The sequence below is a fragment of the Eptatretus burgeri genome, chromosome 16, assembly GCF_056783735.1.
Source record: "Eptatretus burgeri isolate ZD-2024b chromosome 16, Ebu_testis_v1, whole genome shotgun sequence".
NCBI classification, from domain to species: domain Eukaryota; kingdom Metazoa; phylum Chordata; class Myxini; order Myxiniformes; family Myxinidae; genus Eptatretus; species Eptatretus burgeri.
In genome coordinates, this window is record NC_140976.1 from 60845731 (window position 1) to 60869581 (window position 23851).

Genomic DNA, 23851 nt, shown 5'->3' on the forward strand with positions numbered 1-23851 from the left:
GAGATGGGGCCAAAAACTGTATATAGCATCATATTTCAACAAGTTTTGGACGTATTTAGACAAAACTTGGTGGATGAGTTGCGTAGGTGAAAAGAACAAGCCAATTGGACTATGGTCCATGTCCTGATGCTGATCCAGCCTATCATTGGGATGCAAAACGTAAACTGTTTAGCGTGGCTGAGGTCGGAGCTCTACCGAGTGCTGTTCCAGTCTGTTTTTGAGACCAGTAAGGGAAGATTGTCCATTATGAAAAACGATAATGTCCCTTTTTAGCGAACCTTCCTCAACTGCTGTTGAGCATAATTATAGTTTAATAAAAGTTATTTTCTCATTTTTCATTACTTTGATCAAAAGTATTTTGGCAATCATAATGAAACTGAGTTTCTTTAAAATTCAATTTGCTTTGACAGGCGTTGTCACAGACAATCGGGGGAATCTGTGGTGGTGGTGGTGGTGGTGGTGGTGGTGGTGGTGGTGGTGGTGGTGGTGCTCATGGATAGGGTGGTTAGGAGATAAATCATGGTTTTAAAAGTACATAGGATCAGGAAAGTTACAATTTCAGTTGCTTGATAAGTCATTACACACGTATTTGTGAAATATAGGTCATGGTCTTCAATTCGCGAAAAACATCTCTTAAACGTCGCGTATCGCTAATGGTTTCAAACAAGAATGGTCTGTGATTATACCCTCAAATGTAGCAAATCAAATGCATTTATAATGTGTGTACATGTATATACATTTATTTTATTTTATTTTTAAAGAAAAAGAAGAAGAAGAAGGCACTTCCAACCAAAAGTAAAAGTAGATCGACTCCGCCGGTTTTATCAACAAGCAAGAGCAGACCCGGTCTCATGCGACGTTTCACCAGCTTCACAGCCGGCTTCCAACAGACAATAGATTGGCCTGAGGAAGCCTGCTGTGAAGCTGGTGAAACGTCGCCTGACACCGCTTCTGCTCTTGCTTATTGCTCAAATCAGCGGAGTAGATCTCGTTTGCTTTTGGTTGGAAGCGCCTTCGTCGTCTTGAAAAAGGTATAATCCCAACCGCCCCATCTTGTAACGTATGTATGTATCGCCGTTGAAGGATTGAAACAACAAATGGGTTTCTCAGGCCACGGTGGTACATTATATTTTTAATGATGTCGTGACATCAAAAACTAATTGCTGTAATTGCACATGATCGTTTGACTCTGAACCACAAAACGGCTCAGAGTGGAGTAAATGGGTAATAAATATATAATGCCTTTTTTTTTTTTTTGGAAATCATGCTTGTTTAATGTTCTCAGGTTTATCTGCTAAAATTGAAAAAGCAATGTTTATTTATATTTCTCCGAAACGAAAATGCTGAGGCATGAAATGTTATCTGTTGGGAAGCACGCACACGCACACGCACACGCACACGCACACGCACACGCACACGCACACGCACACGCACACGCACACGCACACGCACACGCACACGCACACACACACACACACACACACACACACACACACACACACACACGCGCACATGCGGTTGTTGAAACTGTCTTCCTCATTTTTGTTTGTTTCTTTTTTTTTGACTTTTACACACAATGCTGTGTATTATCATAAAAAAACTGTAACTTATGATTATTCAAAAGTGTTGTGCAAAGTTAATATTCTGGGACTGGCGGGGTAGCCGAGAGGTATACGCACTCGCCTCGAAGCCGTCTAGCCTGGGTTCGGATCTCAGCACAGCTTTAACCCATCATCCACAGGCAGGGTGATTCATAAACGTGTGCCGCCCCTCGGATGGACGTTAAAACAGGGTGTCCCGTTTGTGGGAAGCATTACTTTGTAGACGTTTAAAGATTCCACGGTGTCCTTTTTTGTGAAGAGTTAGGCGTGTTATTTCCAGCACCCTGAAAAAAAATTAGAGTGCTGCCATCTCCAGTCAAATGTCAGACCTGGCCAGTCGGTTCATGAAAGACCTGGGTCAAAAATGTTCCTCGACCGACCTCCCCCACAACAAGGTGGGAATTGAAACCGTTAAATAAGTGATGGTCGTAGAGACAAATTAATATTTTGAGCTGGAACACTGAATGGATCAGGACATAATAGAAGAAGAAGAACATAGTGAAAAGTGTTGCGGGGGGGGGGGACACTTGAAGGAAGAATTGGCATGGGGGAGAATGAAATCAAAGGGAGGGGAAGGACACAGGTGAACAAACTGGATACAAGGTCAAATACATCAAGAAGAAGGGAAAAACTGGGGGTGAAATAGAAATGTAAAAAAAAAAAAAAGTGTGAGAAAGGGTGGGGGCACAACAACCTGGGGGTGGGCTTGGGGAGGGTTAAAATCACAAGGTGTTGTCGAAGGGGAGAAAAGATCACGAGTATGGATGGGGGGATGAAAAGTCGTTCTTCACTTGAAGCTTTAATTTTATTTTTTTTTTCCAATTTTTGTTGACAAACAATATTTGGTTCCTATATCCATCACTATTTGAAAACGCTGTGATAAATACGTTGTTTTGATCTCCCAAAATGTAAGCTTCTGGAGAATTATTCACATGTTAGCTTTGCCTGTAGTTCAGCTGTGATGTTTCTGTGCCCTTTTCCAGGTAGTGTTTGGGAAGCACTCCAACGGGAAAGCTTTCCCGAAGAAAACCTTCCTTTGAGTAATGAAAGTCCGATCACCACCGCACCGTCACACGGCTGCCAACCCCAAAAATCCATGGACCTCAGTAGCAGTGCAGACTCTTTCAGTTTCCTTCACAGTTCCTTCTCGGCCTTGGACTCTACGGCCACCGCGTACTTGGGAGTACCGACCAGCCCACCCCTGAGACTCGTGTGACTTTTTTTTTATACAAAGGACACCGGCGAGCTCGGACAAACCCTTGTACAATCGCTCCCCGTGCCGGTGTGCTTGTTGAAAACAGATGTTCAACACAAAGCCTGTCGCGTGATCTGAAATGTTGTGAATTCACGCACTCCGTACGCGAGCTGCGGCCTTCCACCACGGGTTTCATGATTTATGAACATTGTAAATATCTTCGACTCTTCTTATTCTTTTTAAAGATGCATGTACATAATTGCATTTTGTGTGGTTTAAAATACTCCGGCACTGGGCTGCGGGTGTTTCTTTTCTAATGAATGTTTTGTATGCCAAAGGTCCATTAAATATCTGCTTTTAGTGAAATCCAGCCACTCCAAACCTCTTAAGCAATGATTTCAACGCAGACTCCATGCGACAAAGTAAAACATTATGTGCACCGATTGTGTCCTGGCTATTATGTTTAATAGCTTTAATTGTAATTCCGATGGCAGTTAAGTGTACTGCATACAGAATGTAGGTGAGAGCTCTGTTTTTTCTCTCGGAGAAATGGCCTACATCATGAAAATGTGAATTGCTTACTGCCTGCGGTGCATGTCACTTCTGTTGCGAACCACAATTAATTGATATTATTTGTTGTTGTTATGAAATATCAGGAGAGATTGGAATTTTTTTTATCGAGTTTGGTAAAACTTTGTGAAAATTCTGTTAAACCTCGAGTGATTGAAAACTAAGGAGGGAGGAAAAAAAAAGAGGAAGATCCGATAGGCACAAGTTGATTGAAATGGATTTTATAGGTCATACAAAACAAGCAGTTCAAAGAGGATAATAGTTATTGGAGAAATTGTCAGATAACATGTAACCAAAAAGGCTCGCTGGAAATCCACTTACAAACGGAGCCGGTCGTTCTATTTATGGAGTCTTGTTATATTTCTTTAAAATAAATCATTTTTATTCATATCTTGTGCAAATCACTTGTAGGAAAAATGACCGAAGACGGGACGACACCCAAGATGGGAGAACGATGTAATTTTTCAATGGGAACATTTTTTTTTTTTTTGAACAAGCTACAAGAGTTGAAGCATTCATTGACACGTTCGAGATAAAGAGAAGATGTAGATTCGTTCGATTGTCCCTCCCCACCTCTTCCAATTGGGCATGGGGGTGGGGAGTGGGGTGCTCGTTAATCTAAACTATAAGAGAAATGTTTGTGTGTCTGTCGCCAATTTTTTTGGCCAAACCTTTGTATAGCGATGACAAAGATAATATTAAGTGATCCCTGACCCCATTCCTTTGTGGGTTGAGGGGAGTGTTTTAGGCCCCCACAAAAAATGCCAACGGTATGAGAACAGCACTGAGCAACGCTGGGTACCCCTTCCTGCTCATTAAATATAAAAATTACAACACTGTATCGTCTTGGGTGCAATCCCATCTTTGACAAACATCCTCTTATTTTATTTTGTGCAACATCAGAATCACGACGTGTTATTCTGCAGAAATCAACATGGCTTGAACTTTACTCGAGCGACTGTGAATGTCAAAGGTGCGATGGTACGGCGCGTTTCTTCTCGGCACAAATTTCCTCGAAGAGAGCAGCGACTGCTTGTGCACACCCCCAGTGTATTGTAATCCCGTAGCCTCCATGACCGTAGTTGTGGATCAGCTGGAAGGGGCAAGCGTATACAAAGGAGTGGGGAAAAGGAAGAAAAATATGATATTCGTTGGAATCCAAAGCACTCAAAACTATTGTCATCTCTTTTGATGAGGACGGAGCACAAGAACTGTTGCTTTTGCATCTCAGACAAGTCAGTGGCCTCTGTTTATTATTTTTTAAAAACCACCTCTCCGGTGTCACTCTCTGCTCTCACAACCCTCTGACTATTCCCAGCTGCTCCAAGTCATACACAGTCTTCCAGTAACCACGACCTGGTTAAACACACATCCAGGCGTACTGTGAATATCCCTAATAACCCAACCCGATCCAATGCTCTTACTTGTTGGTTATTCTTTCCTCCCCTCTATCTCCTCATTTCCTGCTTGTTTATTCCCTTGCTGTCTGCTTGTACCAATTTCTCCACTGCCCCAATGTGACAAACTTCCTGTTTTTATTTCTGTCCATTATTTTATTGCCATCCAATATCTTACCTTTTTCCATCTGGCTTTCCCACTCTTCTATGAGTGTAGATTTTGTGTTCAAACAAAGTCCAGATTTGACAGTTCACCTCCATTACTTCATTTCTGCTTGTCCATGAAACCATCTTCCAGACCCTGTCAGTCTTTTTCCTGCTTTGTCAATAAAAGTGTCAAATCATCATCACTTTACCGGAAATCCTATGTTTATTTCTCGGACCCCTGTGTTTACCATTTGCCCCATGTATCTGTCGAACTCCTTAATCTTGATGGAATCATAGCTGGCCAAACACTTGGAATTTGTCGTTCAATCCTGACAATTCTCACTCTCCCTCTGTCTCTCCAAAAGGACCGTCTGGCAAAGATCTACTTTCTTAAATCAACTTGAGGAAGTTGTCACACAAACTTTTGGCCCTCTCTGTCAGCCATGATCCTTCTTGTGCAAACCACATTTCAAAGTTGCCCTCCAAAGCCAGCCCCGGCTGGGCATCTTTCGTCGTACAAAGTCTTTCGGTGACACACCTGAAGTCTGATCCATCAACAAGGCTTTCATTCACACCCCCTCCCCCAACCCCCACCCCAGGTGGCCATAGAATACCTTACCCCACGCAGTCTTAAGAAACAAGGACATGGGCAGGGTCTGTGAGCGGCAAATTTGATTGGTCGTGATGACGTAAAATGCCGTAATATTTTGTCCAAGTACTGCTTAACAGAAAGGTTTTGAAAGTGCCAAAAAGGTTATTTGTGTTCCACAGTGTTCAAGCACATATATTAGCAACAGGCATCCACAACCATCCTTGACCATGTTGTGGAATGTCGGCTGAGGTCCACACTTTAAAAAAAATTAAAAAACCCTTCCGCCCTCACTTTTTCACCTTTATTCGCTTTTAAACTTGCTTTCTCTGCAACCACTTGAGCGATTGACATAGAACTCTCAACATAAGAGTGTCTACCCATGGATAATTTTTACCTGTGACATGTCACAGGTCTACAAGGGCTCCGCATGGTTGTTGTAGTTGTGGTTCTTATTGGGGAGTCGTCTTTTTGAAATCTGCGCCCATTGATCGGACAGATGCTGGACCCCACCCACCATGGCATCCGGACAAAACAATATGTCTGTCATCTTGTTTTCTGGTGGGCCAAATCAGCAGCCTCTGCTGATTACACACTGCCTGAGTTTGTTATTGCAGATTTCCATTGGCTTTGTTTGGGTCGAGTGTTACGATGAGGGACCCCGAAAAAATGTAATTGTATCTCGAATATAAATTATTGGTGGGGTTTGATCAAGCCCATCAGCACGCACAGTACGTGCCTCCCCAAAGCCGTTCCTGTTGTAATTTGGTTAAACATCATCCTATTTCGATCGGATTTGTGACTCATGATGCGGTCTCTGGATGCGTCTTTTGTTACCTCTTCCACAAATTAGTGAAATGTCCTTCCATCCATTGGGACCATACTCTGTGCAGAGCGTTGGTGCTGCCTAAGCAGTCTCCTTGGCTATTGGGTACAATCCTGGACGGGTCGCCACTCCGACACAGGATACCAGCAAGCTGGCACTCATTTTGCCGACCTCGGAAGGATGACAGGCAGTCAACCCCACCTCGTATTAATTCAACAGCCAAGCAGAATTTGAACTCAGGACTCTGGGATCCCAAGCCCACCACTTTAGCCATTAAAAGTCAATCACTCATATATCTATAATTCCAGCTGTGTGTGTGTGTGTGTGTGTGTGTGTGTGTCCGTTGTTTTTTGACAACCACTGGTCTGATCTAATTGAAACTTGCCACCAACATTGCTGGGGTCCTGAGGATGTGCCTTTTCAAGGTTTCATATTAATCGAACAAGTGGTTCCCAAGTTATGGCCATTTATTTACCAACCAATGACAGGACACGTTGCTGCGTAGGCGTGGCCAATGGGGGAAGAGAACCTCAGCCGCGGTCCCCATTACGGGTTACAACGTACGGACTTGCGGATATTGATGACTTCGTGCATTCTAATAATTTCTCGATTTCTTATACGCATTTATAGATAAACACAATGCCCCAAGTTATGATCGTTTTCATATTAGACGGTGTATAAATTTCGGTAACATCAGCGTGAACTGGTATGCTCCGAACCAGGAAGTAAATTTTAAACACGCGATAACTTACGATTGAAAATGAGCAAGTAGGAGACAAAATTTAATTGACTTCGTGTATTCTAATAATTTTCTCGATTTCTTATGCGCATTTATAGCGAACGAAGTGAGCTTAATACTTATGTGCACGTGAGAGAATAGGAAACAACAACAACAACAACAACACAACACAATTGCCCTGGCTATTTGGAATCCGTGTCGTTCGCTATGACTTTTTGCTTCCGGTTGTTGTTAAACCCTGTGCGGTGTATAAACACGATTGGGTTTATTTCTAGTGTGTACTAGGTGCGGCGGGACGCAAGAAGCACGCGGGCCACCATCTACTCCGCTTTATTGCGCGGCCAGAAGCACAGTCCTGCCACCCCTAGCGGGCGAGGCATGATATACGAAAACCCAATCACGTGACACAGCACACTCCTCCCCCCGTAAAATGACCCGTCACATAACGAACGGATAATCACAACATGACCATCAGAAACCCATCAACACTCATAATCCTCCAAGTACCGCGGCCGCACCCTGACCCGCCTCGGACGGGCAGCGCCACCAGACAGTCCAGGCTCATACGCCTCCCGGCTCGGTCGAGGTGACACCCTAGCCGGACTCGCACTTTCCGCAACACCAGCTACTCCCGACTGCCCAGCCTGCTCAACGTCCCCGGGTAGGACGGCATCAGGTGAAGACCCCCTCGACGCCGGCCCAGCCAGTCCCGGCGATACAACGTCAGGTGCCGGCGAGACTAACGGTGGGGGCTCCGCAACATTCGGCTCGGGGAGGTGTGGAGGGGGTGACGCTGAACAGCGATCATGCATCTGGTCCACGTGGCGCTTCCACACCTCCCCACCATCAGTCCGCACCATGCAATTCGCCGGCCCCAGCACCCCAGAGACCACCGCCGGCACCCACTTGGAACCGTGGAAATAATCGCGTACCATCACCCGCTGCCCCACCTCGAAGCTGCGCAGCCGCGTCGGACGCGACATTGCCCCACTCCCCGACCCTCCAGGTCGCAGCAAATCTAGCCTGGACCGCAAAGCCCGTCCATAGAGACGAATGGCAGGCGAGTCACCCGTGACAGGATGAACTGCGTTCCTGTAATGGAGCAAAAAAACATCGACCACCGCCTGCACAGGTGCAACACCCCCCCTGCGCAAAGCCCTCTTCAACATCTTGACAAACGACTCAGCTTGGCCATTCGTCTCAGGATGATACGGTGCGGACCTTAGATGTCGAATACCATTCTGGCGCATAAACTCATCAAATACACCCGCGATGAACTGCGGACCATTATCAGAGACCAGGATCTCTGGCAACCCTTTATTAGCAAAGATCGTCCGCAGCTTCTCTACCGTAATGCTTGCTGAAGTATGCTGCATTACTACAACCTCCGGCCATTTAGAGAATGCATCAATCACAATCAAAAACATCCTGCCATTAACCGGCCCCGCAAAATCTACATGGACCCTCTGCCAAGCTCGGTCTGGCACAGGCCAGAGACTCGAAGCTCGACGCGGGTTATCAGCATCTGTCTGGCACGTGGCGCAACGCTTAACCAATTGCTCAATGTCTTTGTCCAACCCCGGCCACCACAACAGGCTACGAGCAAGACTCTTGGTCTTCACGATGCCAAGGTGACTGACATGCAGTTCTTCCAAACACCGCTGCCTGAACCTCGGTGGAATCATGGTCCTCATCCCCCACATTATGCACCGCTGGACCAACGATGCTCCGCTGCGCGTGACGTGAAAGGTTGAAATGCCGGTGTCGAAGGCAGATCGCTCCAATTCCCCGTAGAAATCGCCTGGACGACACGGGCAAGCACCGGATCACGAGCCGACTCCACCGCGACCTGCCTGGCCGTGACCGGCCCGCTTTGGACCTGGTCCAGCGCGAACACATCGACCCGGTCGCCCAGCTCAGACGCAGCTGGACCCTCCGCACACGGCAAGCGTGAGAGCCCGTCGCAGTTAGCATGCTTCTCGGTGCTTCGGAACTGAATATCATAATCGTAAGCACCCAGAAACAGACACCACCGCTGTATTCGCGCCGCTGCTACCACCGGCACCCCGCGTTCGGGTCTCAGGATGAATTGAAGCGGTTTGTGATCCGTCTGTAAAATGAAATGCCGTCCCAGCAGATATTGATGAAACCTCCGCACACCCCAGACGAGGCTGAGAGCCTCCCGTTCGATCTGGGCATATCCGCGCTCTGCTGTGGACAGGGTCCGGGATGCAAAACAAACAGGCCGCTCAGAACCATCGTCCATCCTGTGGGAGAGCACTGCCCCGATGCCATATGCAGAGCTGTCGCATGCCAATAGGAGCGGACGCGCAGGCTCATAGTGCACGAGGACCGTATCCTCTGTGAGCAGCTGCTTGACGCGGTCGAACGACGCCTGGTGTGCAGGCTCCCAAATCCAGCGCTCGTCCTTCTTGAGCAACCGCGTCAGCGGCGCAAGTTGTGAGCTGAGCCCGCGCACGAACCTTTGGTAATACTGGGCCATACCAATGAACGAACGCAGCTGCGTCTTGTCGCGAGGCAGTGGCACGCGCTGAATCGCCTCCACCTTCCGAGGACCTTTCAACAGCCCCTCCGGCATGATGATGTGCCTGAGGTATTCCAAGCGCTGCTTGAAGAACACGCACTTGTTCCTGTTTAAGCGCAGGCCGCACGCTTCTAGCTTTGTCAGCACTCGGGCAATGTTCGCAAGATGCTCGTCCGCCGTTTTCCCCGCAATGAGTACATCGTCCAGGTAGGTCTGAGCGGGCAGGCCACTGCAAATCTGATCCATGGCTTTCTGCCACAAAGCTGGGGCCGAAGCAATCCCAAAACAGAGTCGGGTATATCGATAGAGTCCTTGACACGTGTTGATTGTTAAAAGCTCGCTACTCCCGGGATCCATCGGCAGGTGAAAATATGCATCACGCAGATCTAGCTTCGTGAAGTATCGACTCCCCGCCAATCGCGCATATATTTCAACGATTGACGGCAATGGATATTGCTCCACGCTGAGCCCCGGGTTAACTGTGGATTTGAAGTCCCCGCACAATCGGACGTCCCCATTCCGTTTCAGCACCGTGACAACCGGGGTGGCCCAATCCGAGCACGACACCCGTTCGATCACTCCACAGGCCTCCAGCCTATCCAGTTCACCCTTGACCTTGTCCCGCAGGGCATACGGCACAGGACGCGGTTTACAAAACCGAGGAACCACCCCCTCCTTCAAGAAGAGTTTCGCCTCCATGCCCTTGAGCTTTCCAAGGCCGTCTCTAAACAACCCTTGATGTCTTTGAAGAATCTCCTCCAACTGATCCTCCCACTGGCTCGGCACGGGTTGCACAAGGTGAATTGCGGCCCAGTCTAGCCTGATGCGGGTCATCCAATCTCGGCCGAGGAGAGACGGCCCCCTCCCCCGTACGACGTACACCCGAAGCGTGGCGACCTGGCCTTGGTACCGCACAGACACGTCTGCCATCCCGACTGGCGTTATCTTCTCGCGGGTGTACGTGAACAGCGAGAGGTTTGACCTGATAAGCTTCAAGCCGTTGAGTCTACGCGCGGTCTGTTCGCCGATGAGCGACACCGCTGCTCCCGTATCGACCTGGAACGTGATCGGCGTTTCGTTCACTTCGACCTCCACCGTCATCGGGCGCGCTGTCGCCAGGCCAATTGAAAACAGGCTCAACAACGGCCGCTGGTTCCGCCCCGGGTCGCCTCGCACATCGCCGTCCACGACCTTAACGGTGGCCGACGCCCCACGGCACACACGTGCCAAATGACCCACCTTGTGACAATTCAAACACACGATGCCTTTATACGGACACGCACAGCGCAGGTGTCGACCTCCACATCCCAAGCATGTCCGCGGTGTCACCCCGCCGCACGGCGACGTCCGACCCGCATCGAAGGTCGTGCGCGCGTCCCGGGGCACTCGCGACCCCGCGTGGCCGGTGATGGCTCGAACATCCCCGCGAGTCTGCTCAACCGCCATGTGTGCTTTCATTTTCTCCACGATGTCCCGAAACGCCAGCCCGTCATCCCGGGGCCTGTTCGGTGCCACTAAATCCCCCAGCAGCCGATAATGCTCCAGCGAAAGCGAAGCGAGCAAGATCGACTTCTGCTTGCTCTCGTCGACCACATCGTTCGCGTGGAAATAGCATTCCAATTGCTCCGAAAACAATTCGAAGTCGTCCCCGTCGAAAACGGGCATAAGTCCGTATGACCCCATCTTCGTCGCCAACTAGTGTGTACTAGGTGCGGTGGGACGCAAGAAGCACGCGGGCCGCCATCTACTCCGCTTTATTGCGCAGCCGGAAGCACAGTCCTGCCACCCCTAGCGGGCGAGGCATGATATACGAAAACCCAATCACGTGACACAGCACAATTTCTATCTTGTGAATATTACTTAACGCGTGCACATGAGAGAATAGGAAACAACACAATACCCTGCCAATTGTGAATCCGTGTCGTTGGCTCTGACCATTTTGCTTCCGTTTTTTGTTTTGTTTCTGTTTTTTTTTTGTTTCCGGTTTTTTTTCATGGGGAATGATGCATGCCGGGAGATCATGACCGGAAGTGTTTATTTATTTATTCAATTATTTTTTCCCCCAAGTTAATTTTATACTTCCGAAAGTGATTTTGTTCATGACAGGAAGTGTTTATTTAGTATTTAACATTACCGGGAGTGATTTTGAAACTCTTTCCGGAACTTTTCATTTATTTTATTCTTTGACTCGAAGTGATCGTTTATTTATTTATTTATTCAATTATTTTTTCCCCAAAGTTAATTTTAATGAAGATATCTCAAAAAATATTTTTTAATCGTGATTTACATTATTTGATCGCTGATCCCGAATCCAGGCCGAAGTAACCGGAAATTGCATCAAAATCATCAGCTGTGCGGCGCTTACACGTCCCACGGTCTCGGTGGCAAGTATACAGTTGTGAACAAGTTTTATGTAAAGTCAGAAGCGAATGTAAGAAGAATTCTACGTTCGCTTCTCGGCTTTGCCTATTCCATATTAGATAAACAGAATGCCTCAATCCAGTGGTCGTTTACGAGAGCAAAGGAATGGCGACAGGCTGACGATGACGTCACGGGCCGTGCCGGTTACATGGCAGCGAATGTCATGGCAAGCAAAAACGGGGAGGGAAACTTGATTTTAATTAACTCTGTGTGTGGAAGTGTGTTTGTCGCGAGAACGCGGGAGCAAAGGAACGGCCTGTGTGATTGTTTCTGGCTCGCGGTTTGAAAGTAATTTTTTTTTTTGCACGTACGGCCACGTGAGAGCGAAGGAATGGCCTGTGTGGTTGTTTCTGGCTCGCGGTTTGAAAGTATTTTTTTTTTGCACGTACGGCCACGTGAGAGCGAAGGAACGGCCTGTGTAGTTGTTTCTGGCACGCGGTTTGAAAGTAATTTTTTTTTTTGCACGTACCGCCTCGTGAGAGCGAAGGAACGGCCTGTGTGTTTGTTTCTGACACAAGGTTTGAAAGCTTTTTTTTTCATGTATGGCCACGTGAGAGCGAAGGAATGGCCTGTGTAGTTGTTTCTGGCACAAGGTTTGAAAGCTTTTTTTTGCATGTACGGCTACGTGAGAGCGAAGGAACGGCCTGTGCGGTTGTTTCTGGCACAAGGTTTGAAAGTTTTTGGTTTTTTTTGCATGTACGGCCACGTGAGAGCGAAGGAACGGCCTGTGTGGTTGTTGTTTCTGGCACGCGGTTTGAAAGTTTTTTTATTTTTAATTTTTTTTTTTGCACCCACGGTCACGTGAGAGCGAAGGAACGGCCTGTGTGGTTGTTTCTGGCACGCGGTTTGAAAGCTTTTTTTTTTGCATGTACGGCCACGTGAGAGCGAAGGAACGGTCTGTGTGGTTGTTTCTGGCACAAGGTTTGAAAGCTTTTTTTTTGCATGTACGGCCACGTGAGAGCAAAGGAACGGCCTGTGTAGTTGTTTCTGGCACGCGGTTTGAAAGCTTTTTTTTTTTGCATGTACGGTCACGTGAGAGCGAAGGAACGGCCTGTGTGGTTGTTTCTGGCACGCGGTTTGAAAGTAATTTTTTTTTTTTTGCATGTACGGCCACCCACATACGGGCATGCACGAGTAATTAAAACTGCACCACCACTTGGCGAAAGTTGTCTGCTAAATTTACGTGTTCCTTTTGTATGCAGTTTATTTGTTCCACGTAAAATAAATGTACATTAAACTGAAAGTGTGAACGAGAGGTCACCACATCCGCCGGTAATTTGCGCACACATTGGGGCCATTCAAAAATTACATAACGTTCAGAGTGGGGGTGGGGGAAGTGAAGTTACATCATACAAACAACGTAAAATAAATTAGGGACGGGTGCTACTGTATTGCATTGATGTCACCGGTTGTGACCATAGTGCGCTCATTCTCGTTTAACAAAATCACATGATGATTGCATGGAAAATGTGGCCGGTGTTCCAAAAAGTCTGTTTTCTCCAGGCATGGGTTTCAGGTTGTTTCATGTTGCAGGAATAAACAGTCTCGATCTCGCTTCACTCGGCCTCTGCTGAATAATTCAATTTAAATAAAATAAAAATTTTAAAGGTTGGCGAATTTTTTTTTTCTTAAGTTTATCGCAGTTGATGCAGCGTCCTTTACATCACCTTATTTAACACGTTACATTATTTAACACAGGGGTTGGCACCCTTGCCCTTCCTGATGCAATGGAACACAAGACAAGGCCCTCAGAGTCATTGGGATCTTCCATGCCGAAGCCGAGTGTCTCGGCTTGTTACTTTCGCAATACAGACAGGTTTGTGGCCTCTGTATTCCACCGCCTCCTAATTTGGTCTTGCACCTGCTGCCCTCTTTTGGCTCTGACTCTCCCAGATTTCTGCATGGCACACATGGTAGGTCATTCACTCATTTCTGGTTAAACTCTCAAATTCGAGCCTCACTGATCACCTCCACTCATTTGTTCCTCTTTTTCTCTCGTTTGTGGCACCAACTTCCCCAGTCTGTTCAATCCCATCCTTCCCTCCAGGGTTTCAAAACAGCTGCTTACCACTACATCAGGTCATCCACCCCCCCCCAATCCATACTCATGATCTCTTCTACTCAAAATGACCCCATTTCCAAGCACTCCCCCCTTTCCAGGTTTTTATGATTTTTTTTTCCCCCCACCCTCTCACCTCTTTTTGTTAGTTGTCAATTGGTTTGTTTATTTGATGTTTCTTCTCTGCTTGGATGCTTTGTGTTCTCAGCAATGGATTGAGGTCCTGAATCTCAGAAAAAAGATCAGGATCCTGTCTCTTGATGTCTCTCATGCATTTGAAACAGTCTGGTACCCTAACTTGCTCTCTAAATTATCTGCCTATAGCATCCAAGACCACTCCCTCCCATGGCTTACTGACTTCCTGAACTCTCAGATTCAGCATTTGGCTCTCAATGGTATCCTCTTATCTCCTTTCCCTGTCGAGGTTGGAGTACTCATTGGAAGTGTCTCCTTTGAAGGTCAGACCTACTCATCGTGACGGATTATTAGAAGTGTGAAGAGAGTGGAATACACGACCAGTTGTGCAGTGGCTAAGGTCATCTCTGAGTGTTTCACTATGTTTGCTCCACCTCTGGAGATCATGCCAGACATGGACCCTAGTATGTGGATAATCATACCATAATGTGCACTAAGTGGAATGTAAAACAGACGACAACATCGCCGAGGTATCCATGCAGTAATGGTTCCATCGATAGAGTTCACACAGTGAAGAACCTGATCAAAAAGTGTATTAGGTTGGGGAACGACATGGATATTGTGCTGCAGCACCTGAGATGCACACCTGTAGATTCCCATCTCCTAAGTCCAAGGAAAATGCTGCTCAACCGGCCTGTACGTACCAATCTACCAAGGCATTGATCAGTTCCTGCACTGCAATTGGCAAACTAAAATTCAGCAACGACTGAAGGAATATCGAGACCAGATGGCGAAGCAATACGACAGAATGGCCTAGCCGGAATTATCTCAATTGGTTATTGGATATCGGGTTCAGATTCTGAACAAGGACGTGCAACAATGGTATCCTGGGGAAGTTGTGGCACGCTGCAATGAACCCTGCTCTTATATTGTGCAGACGCCTAATGGTACACGTCTTCAAAGAACCAGGACACACTTGCATAAACTTCATTCACCCACTTGTTGCGTCAATCTGCAGGACGAACCTATCCAACCAAAATATCAGTCCACCAGTTGCTTGATGAATACGCTTCAACAATGACAACGATTCAGCAATGGACACTAATGGCTGCTCCAATGATGACAAGAGGGCCGAGCCAACAAGGCAGGACGACTTTCCGTATTTGACCAGATCAAGCCATGTGATTCGAAAACCATCGAGATATCTCAATGGTGAATACAGGCCATCAGAAATCAGTCCATTTAATCTTCTTACCCAAATAATCTGATCATTGCAATTGTGGAAATTGTATGATTATTTGTTTTAGCTCGGCATGCTGAACAAGACTTACCCTTTGTTAAGAGTCAGAACAATAACCACAGAGCCCACTTTTATGTGGCTCAAGTTAGATTTTGATTTTTTTTTTCTGATGTCCATTTCGTTATGTCTTGTTTTGTTGTGTACGAACATAATTTCAATGAAAGGGACATGTTTTGATCGTGTACTACTTACTGCGTAATGATCTGTTGGCGTTGCTCTTCGAGGGAGCGGATGATGATGATGTGTCCTGATGATGATGTGTCCTGTGCAAGGCCAGTGGATTCTCTCATAAATGTCATGGTTCCTGCTGTGCCCTGAACTTACAACAGACTGCAGCCTCATGTGGCCTTCGGTTAGCCCATGTCTCTGTTAGTTATGGATATTGCATTGCACAATTGAATGAGGTTGACGAACGGCCATCGAAAGCTGGCCGCCGACTGGGCATCCTCCGTCATGCAAAGTATTTCCTTGGCACACCTAAACTCCTATCCACCTCCAAGGCCTTCATCCGCAGCTTGATGGAGTAAGACCCTCTGGGCTGGCTCCCCGTCTCACATCTTGCTCAGGTTGATGCTGTGGAAACCAATGCCTTTAAGATTATTAGAATTGCTCCCGATGAAACTGAATCTATGGACCAATTACTTTGTCATTGCAGACAGGTTGATGGTCGCTATGTCTTCCTCTGCCTCCTTTCTGGTCTTGCACCCTCTGCCCTTTATGTAATTTTGTCCCCCTCCACCAGGTTTCTGAAGGGTGTATATGGTCCACAGCAACCCCTTTCTGCTGCAACTTCCAAAATCCAGAATGAGTGCTCACGTCCACTCATTCATTACTCTTTTTTTTTCCCCCTGTCTGTGAAACCAACTTCTACATTCTCTTCGATCGCATTCTTCCCTCCAGGTCTTCATCTCAGATCATCCCTCATCCAAAACCATGATCTTCTTTTCTACCCCTGTTAGCCTCCCCCCCCCCTCTCTCACCCAAGCCCACCTCCTTCCAAATTTCCAGTTTTTCCTTCCTGAGTGTTTGCTTCTCCATCCATCTTGTCCACCCCCTGCGTTTCCCCTACCTCTCATCTCTTATTTCTCCAAATCTCTCTATTTTGTTCTTCAACTCTGCCGTTGGTATTTTCCCCCTCTTTCTGCTGTTCCTTTTGTTCTGTTGTGTTCTGATCTGATCTGTCCTGTTTTCCAGCTCCTCCATGAGCCTTGACCTTGTATACCAAAAAAAAAAAAAAATCTCTTGATATGATGTAAGGTGTGCTTCCGCATAACAGCAAGGGTTCATGGTACTGTTTTGCAACACACAGACAAGTATCTTGCTGGCAGTGGTCATGCCAAGACCACACTGCTTCAATGATTTGATGAATAACCACAGGGATGCCTGATGGGCTTTTCTAGAAGCTACAGGGAGATACATACAGCTGTTTCGGTTGTCCTATGAGATGTCCTTAAGCTGGGGGACTAAAGGGTTTCCACGGCATTGTATTGGGTCAATAACCTCACGAGGCACTGATAACAATTGCTCGTCAAGGGCATGAGTGGGGCAGCATCATTGAGTACATTTAGTACATTGATGATGGAGATAATGTTACAATCGTGGTTTCCATAGTACTCAGGGTGCACCTCTACGTACAGTATCTTGAGTTATAAACCAGAATACATTGCACTCGTTACTGAGGCCAACGCTGTAACATGCTAGTCATCTCTTTGTTTAATGGTGAGCTAATGTGTTGTAAGTTTCATGAGCTGGCCAATGGCTATGCGGAATGTTTTCGTTAGAGAACTGTCTCTATCCCCTCATTTCAGGGCAATCCACTGATTGGATGAAGCTACTGTCTTCACATTTCATGTGTATAATTGCGGGTTTCAATAAATTGATTCCTTTTGATAATGAAATCTTATTGTTCTGTTTTGTTTCTTTTTCTTGAACTCGAGCAACCCACCATACTCGGTTAGAAGTCGGTTCGCTCTTACCGGCACCCCGGCCAAATACCAAATTCCTGCTTTAACCAACAGGGGACACTGCATCAGCTGCACAGCTGCGCCCCAAACAAATGATGTGACCCGTAGTCATGTGCTGCACAAGAAACGAAGAAGAAGAGATCTGAATGAAAAAAAAAAAATCTGTCTTTCCCATCAGTAGTTGTATTTGTTGGCTCCTAACGTTTTAATATCTTTTCTTCCAAAAAAATAACCCTGGTGTTGGCTTAGCGGTTAAGGTGACTGGCTTAAGATCTAAGGGTCTTGAGTTTGAGCCGCTGTGAAGCTGTTGGATTAAAACCAGGTGGGTTGACTCAGCCCGTCATCCTTCTGAGGTCAGCAAAATGAGTACAAGCTTACTGGTAACAGGGGAGCACCGCATCAGCAACACAGCCACGCTCCCAGCAATGACACAACCAGCATGAACCAGAGGCTGCGTAAGAAGTAATAATAAAATAATTCGAAGAAAATGTCAGGATGTCGTCCGCGGTGTTTCTGTCTTCAGGAAGGACTCACCTCAACCTTGGAGAATCCAGATCCAAGGGTCTCTCTCTCAAGTCGGATGGAACTTCGACACGGACGGAATCCAGCCCATTCTTCCACCACATGGGTGTTCTGCAGCAAACGCATCAATGTGAAATGTTCAGGTGTGTGTGCGCAAGCACACACAGGTAATCTTGTTTCCATGTCCGTACAGTTTGTCCCACCTTGAAAGGAACATTTTATCAGAACAGTGTTATATTGATGCTTCCAGATTTTATCATGATTTACTCTACTTCACTTAGTGTGCACTGTGATGCCTTATAATTAACAGAGCTGAGAAAGACAATAATACTTGAAACTCAGAGCAGGTTGATGAACGTCTGCCCCCTTGTGGATTTAAATTAAGCAATCAACTCGACTTGGTGGTGCAATGGGTCGACAGTTGGAGCATCACCTTGAGACTGGGAGGTCGATGGATCGAACCCAATCCTAGCCAAATCATACCAAAGACTTTAAAAATGGTGCGTGTTGCGTTGAAGTTCTTTGTAAGGGAACTCATAATGTGAATCATCTGAGCCTTGTGTAAGACTTTGCAGGAACTCTGTTCAGGTAAAACCAAAACAAGATATCTGGACATTTGTAAGAAGAACAAAATGCAATATTTCCACCTGATGTTGGGAGGCCACAAGTTTTAACACTTGACAAATATCAACACAGCAAGGATTTAATGTCTGCAACAAACGGATTGTATTGTTACAGCCACTGGTTGTTCCGGTTGCGTGGTTCAAATCCGGAGGGTCGTGTCAAAGCGATTACAACGGTCGACCTCTTTGAAGACTCCTCGCCGGATCACGTGTCTAAAGGCCACAATACCATGTGAATTGGAAGCCCCAAAGCGGTCCAATGTCAGGCGTCACATGACTGGATCTATTCTTTGGCTGATCTGAGCAATCTGAGTCTCGTGATGCGATCTTCTAAGTGGTGTGGAGACCGCGATCAATACGAGCCTCGATATTGGACAAAAAAAGGAAACCCCTAAGGAATTAAAGAAACCCCTTGCCCTCTACTGGCATACGTGCCCACAAATCCAACAAATGGACTGCAGGGTCCTTGTGCCTTATCTGGGCCCATCAGACATGCCACGAGAGATAGACACCAGTTAGAGGTGGACAAGACAGAAGTATCCTGGCTGTGCCTGGCAGGACACAGCAGGAACTGATGCAAAGAGCCAAGGGAGTGTCCTTGCTGCAGGTGGCTCAGTGTGAGGCTCACTCGGCAGAGGAGAGGCGTGGCTGGCTAGGTGGGGATGTGGCTTGGCCGGGAGCCTTATAGACTCCAAGCGTAGTCGTCTCTAAGGTTCGGTCCAGCAACTCTTCTCCCTCCCCCCCTCGGTCTAGCAACTCTTCTCCCCCCCCCACTGTGTGCGGATTATATGTTCTCCGGGCCTCATCTCGTGCCATGACGTCCTACGCCCCTCCCTGGTCACTCACCATTGGTTGACGATCATCCTGCGGGTCACCATGACCCTTCACCCTGAAGCTTGGAGGAAAGCCACGGCTGTGGCTGTGGCCACGGAAATACTCGTTTTACTTTTCCGCCGAGACTTGCGCCCCAAAGCCAAGTGAAACGCAAAGAGACATAAATGACAAATAAGAGAGGACAAAAGGGATGATCATTTTAGACACGCACATGAGGAGGTGTTGATGGTGCCTAACTATACATTTAAGCAACACATATCTAACATCACAATTAATTACTTTACAGTTACGCTAAACATTATTTTAAAGGAAATAACTGCCCTATAATTACACATTATTAACACCAAGAAGCCATTTCCACAACAATATTATAAATGGTACTTTGGAATTTTTATGAACAGAAAAAGCTCTGCTAATCAGTCAGCGGAGTGTTCACTAATAATAACAGCACATTGGCAGCAGATAGGGATTGAAAGGATGAACAGTAAAGGAAAGCAAGACATGGAATAGATACAGTACTGGCTTCCTGGCATTTTGGCACATGAGACATAGTAACAATTACAAAGATCTTGACCTTTAACCTTCATCAGAAAGCAGGAAATATCAGGATGTACTGAAGGAATGGTTTGTTTGCTTCACGATATACGGAAGGAATGGTTTGCTTTTAACACTTACACGCAAGCTTGGCACCAACTTGCAGCAACCCTCCCAAATGCATCTTCGGTCTTCATCATTCACTTCTTCATTCCAGTTCCCAAGCTGCAGGATTCCTCCTAAGGCCACGACCCCAGTGCTCCTGACCCAACAAAGTGGCCAAACAAGAAAAGCAAAGTTTGTTTGATTGACTCAAAGTTTCCACCTTCGATCAAATGTCCAATTTATGCTTCAGCCGTCACTCGGAGACGAAGCTCCCATGATTGCAGGAAAATACTCACAACAACATGATGAACCACTTCATACACCACGGAATGTTTTGAGAGTTGTTTTGAAATTCCCTCTTTTTTTTTTAATTTCATTGTCTTTTATTTTGGACTTTTGCTGTATGTATTGCGCTCCCCTAAAATTGTTTGAAATCAATTTGAAGGTCTGAGTTGGTGTGTAACATGAACAATTAATTACTCCGCGCACTCGAAGCGAAAAGCGGGTTTGAGCAATTAGTTCATGTTCGTCCGTCCTTCCGTCCGTTTGTCCGTCCGTCCGTCCACAAACGTCGGTTTATTATCGACGAACAACTCGATTTCAATTGTTATATTTTGAACATAAATCTCAGACGGAAATGCGCGCCATCGAGGCTCCCAAGCACGTACCACATGCAATGTCAAAATCAGTCGACATGTAAATGAAACAATGACCCGATCACGTCTCTCGCCTACGACTGGACCTGTGTCTCACCTGAGAATGCTGTTCTCAGGTGAGACACAGGTCCAAGGAGGAAAGATTCAAAGTAGGGGGGAGGAAGACATCACACCGGGAAAACACGAACTAACCAACACGTGCCTCCGAACAACCCTTAGACAAGGGGCCAAGGACTAACTACACAAAGACTAATGAAATAACTAATCCGTGGGTCACCTACGTATCCATGTATGCTCCTCCTGCCCCTGGGGTAAGTTTCCTAAACCATATATTATATCATTGTGTGTGTGTGTGTGTGTGTGTGTGTGTGTGTCTCTGTGTGTGTGTGCACACGTCTTTATTATGTCTGGTTTCCTTCTTGGGACTAAAGTGCAGTCATTGGTCTTTATTTTGATTAAAACCATTTACATCTGCCCATCGCAATATATTCACAAAAGTACACACACACACACACACACACACACACACACACACACACACACACACACACACACACACACACACACACACACACACACACACACACACACACACACACACACACACACACACACACACACACACACGTTGAGTGTATCTAGTTTTAAAAGTTGAATTAATGGTGGGTTTTTATCAGAGAATACATTTTTTGGAACAATCATCAAAATTCAGCTTCATTGGTGCCCAATACAAGTGGGTGCACGGGGCTGTCTATAAACACCTAATCAGAGGATTGTCAGTTAATGGGACTTCATGATGCAACTCAGAGGAGAAACAAAAATCATTTTAATGTGGGGGAAATTATGTACAGCCTTTTCAATAGGAATGGGGGAATGTCCATATAGTACATAACATTCCTTTTTGGCGATTTTTAGATACATCCTTCGCCACCCAACACCTGCCCCCACGATGCTCTGGAATGCTGGGCTCGCCATCCACCCACCTCGATGTGTATTATGTAGAATACAGACGGTCTATTGGTTAGAGAAACAAGGATGGAAGTTATCATGGAGGAGACAGCCCCAAACCGTACCTTAAACACAGGGGCAATAATCTCTGGGTGCTCACCTGTTAGCGGCTGGATAAGGATAACCAGGAAATCACTGGTAGGCATGGATGACCCACAAAATATGTAACGGAGAAGAAAGTAAATACCGATGGATTTATTTTGTTAATGCCGTGAACAAACCTTGGTACATCACGGATGATAAAGGTTGTGGTAAAGTTTCATCGGAATGGTGTGTGTAGTTTCTGAGAAGAAAGCAAATACCTCTTTTGGGGGGCAAACTGGTAGACCCCATTAGACCACTACCTTTTTAATGGTGTGAACAATCTTTGGTACATCATGGGTGATGAAGGTTGTAGTCAACTTTCATCGAAATTGTTTGTGTAGTTTCGGAAAAGGAAAACAAAGACATATTTTGGGGGAAAACCTGCCCCTTACACCCCAAAGACCCCAATTTTTCTAATGTTATGAACAAACTTTGGCACATACATACACGGGGATGAACGTTGTGGTAAAGTTTCATTGAAATTGTTTGTGTAGTTTCAGAGAAGAAGTTGCAAGTATTTGAGAACGAATGGACGGACGGACTGACCACGCGCCATCCCACAAGCTCCCCGGCACTATATTCCAGGTGAGCTAAAATAAAATAGGGGCAAATACCCCTGCGCTCACCTGGTAGTGCCTGGACTGGAAAACTAGGGAACCACTTGTAGGTATGGATGCCCCAGAAAATATGTAACGGAGTAGAAATAAATACCTATGGATTTTTTTTAATGCCGTGAACAAATTTTGGTACAACACGGGTGATGAAGGTTGTGCTCAAATATCATCAAAATTGTCTGTGCAGTTTCTGAGAAGAGAGAAAATACCTATTTTCGGGGGCAACACCCCCACCCCCCCCTTCGATCCCCAAGTTCCGGATTTTTCAAATGCCATGAACAAACGTAGATACATCACGGGTACTGAAGGTTGTGGTCAAGTGTCATAGGAATTGTGTGTAGTTTCAAAGAAAACAAATACATAGTTTAAGGGGCAACCCTCCCGTATATCCTTCGACCTCAATTTTTTTTAATGTTGTGAACAAACTTTGGTACATACCGGGTGATGAAGGTTGTGGTGAAGTTTCATCAAAAAACGTGTGTGTAGTTTCAGAAAAGAGGTTGCAAATGTTTATGGATGGACAGACGGATGGACGATGCGCCATCCCATAAGCTTCCTGGAACGACGTTCCAGATGAGCTGATAATTCAAAGTTTTTGTTGGTAGTGGAGATGGTAAAGTGTATATAACTAAATAAATAATTTGAAGTTTTTTGTTGGTAGTGGGGATGCTAAAGTGTATATAACTAAATAAATAATTTGAAGTTGTTTATTGGTAGTGGGTATGGTAAAGTGTATATAACTAAATAAATAATTTGAAGTTTTTTTGTTGGTAGTGGGGATGGTAAAGTGTATATAACTAAATAAATAATTTGAAGTTTTTTGTTGGTAGTGGGGATGGTAAAGTGTATATAAGTAAATAAACAAAATGAAGTTTTTTGTTGGTAATGGGGATGGTAAAGTGTATATAAGTCAATAAACAAAATGAAGTTTTTTGTTGGTAGTGGGGATGGTAAAGTGTATATAAGTAAATAAACAAAATGAAGTTTTTTGTTGGTAATGGGGATGGTAAAGTGTATAAAAGTAAATAAACAATTTGAAGTTTTTTGTTGCAAGTGGGGATGGAAAAGTGTATATAACTAAATAAATAATTTGAAGTTGTTTATTGGTAGTGGGGATGATAAAGTGTATAAAAGTAAATAAACAATTTGAAGTTGCTTATTGGTAGTGGGGATGGTAAAGTGTATAAAAGTAAATAAACAATTTGAAGTTTTTTGTTGGTAGTTGGGATGGTAAAGTGTATCTAAGTAAATAAACAATTTGAAGTTTTTTGTTGGTTGTGGGCATGGTAAAGTGTATATAACTAAATAAATAATTTGAAGTTGTTTATTGGTAGTGGGGATGGTAAAGTGTATAAAAGTAAATAAACAATTTGAAGTTTTTTG

At 45.6% G+C, this 23851-nt stretch overlaps 2 protein-coding genes across 6 annotated transcripts in view; one reads left to right on the forward strand and one right to left on the reverse strand.

The window, feature by feature from the left end:
* The window catches only part of LOC147011164 (forkhead box protein N4-like), a 100964-nt gene extending 97208 nt beyond the window's left edge, over nucleotides 1–3756 (forward strand). For all 4 annotated transcript variants that reach the window (XM_085859524.1, XM_085859522.1, XM_085859525.1 and 1 more), the window contains one exon: nucleotides 2585–3756. In XM_085859524.1, the coding sequence (XP_085715650.1) occupies nucleotides 2585–2817 (233 nt within the window). In that variant the 3' untranslated portion in view covers nucleotides 2818–3756. The remainder of the gene's footprint in view (nucleotides 1–2584) is intronic.
* Nucleotides 3572–23851, reverse strand: part of DAO (D-amino acid oxidase) — a 98537-nt gene continuing 78257 nt past the window's right edge. For both annotated transcript variants that reach the window (XM_085859526.1, XM_085859527.1), the window contains 3 exons: nucleotides 20143–20263; nucleotides 18023–18121; nucleotides 3572–4459 (listed from right to left, as the gene is read on the reverse strand). In XM_085859526.1, the coding sequence (XP_085715652.1) occupies nucleotides 4334–4459; nucleotides 18023–18121; nucleotides 20143–20263 (346 nt within the window). In that variant the 3' untranslated portion in view covers nucleotides 3572–4333. The remainder of the gene's footprint in view (nucleotides 4460–18022; nucleotides 18122–20142; nucleotides 20264–23851) is intronic.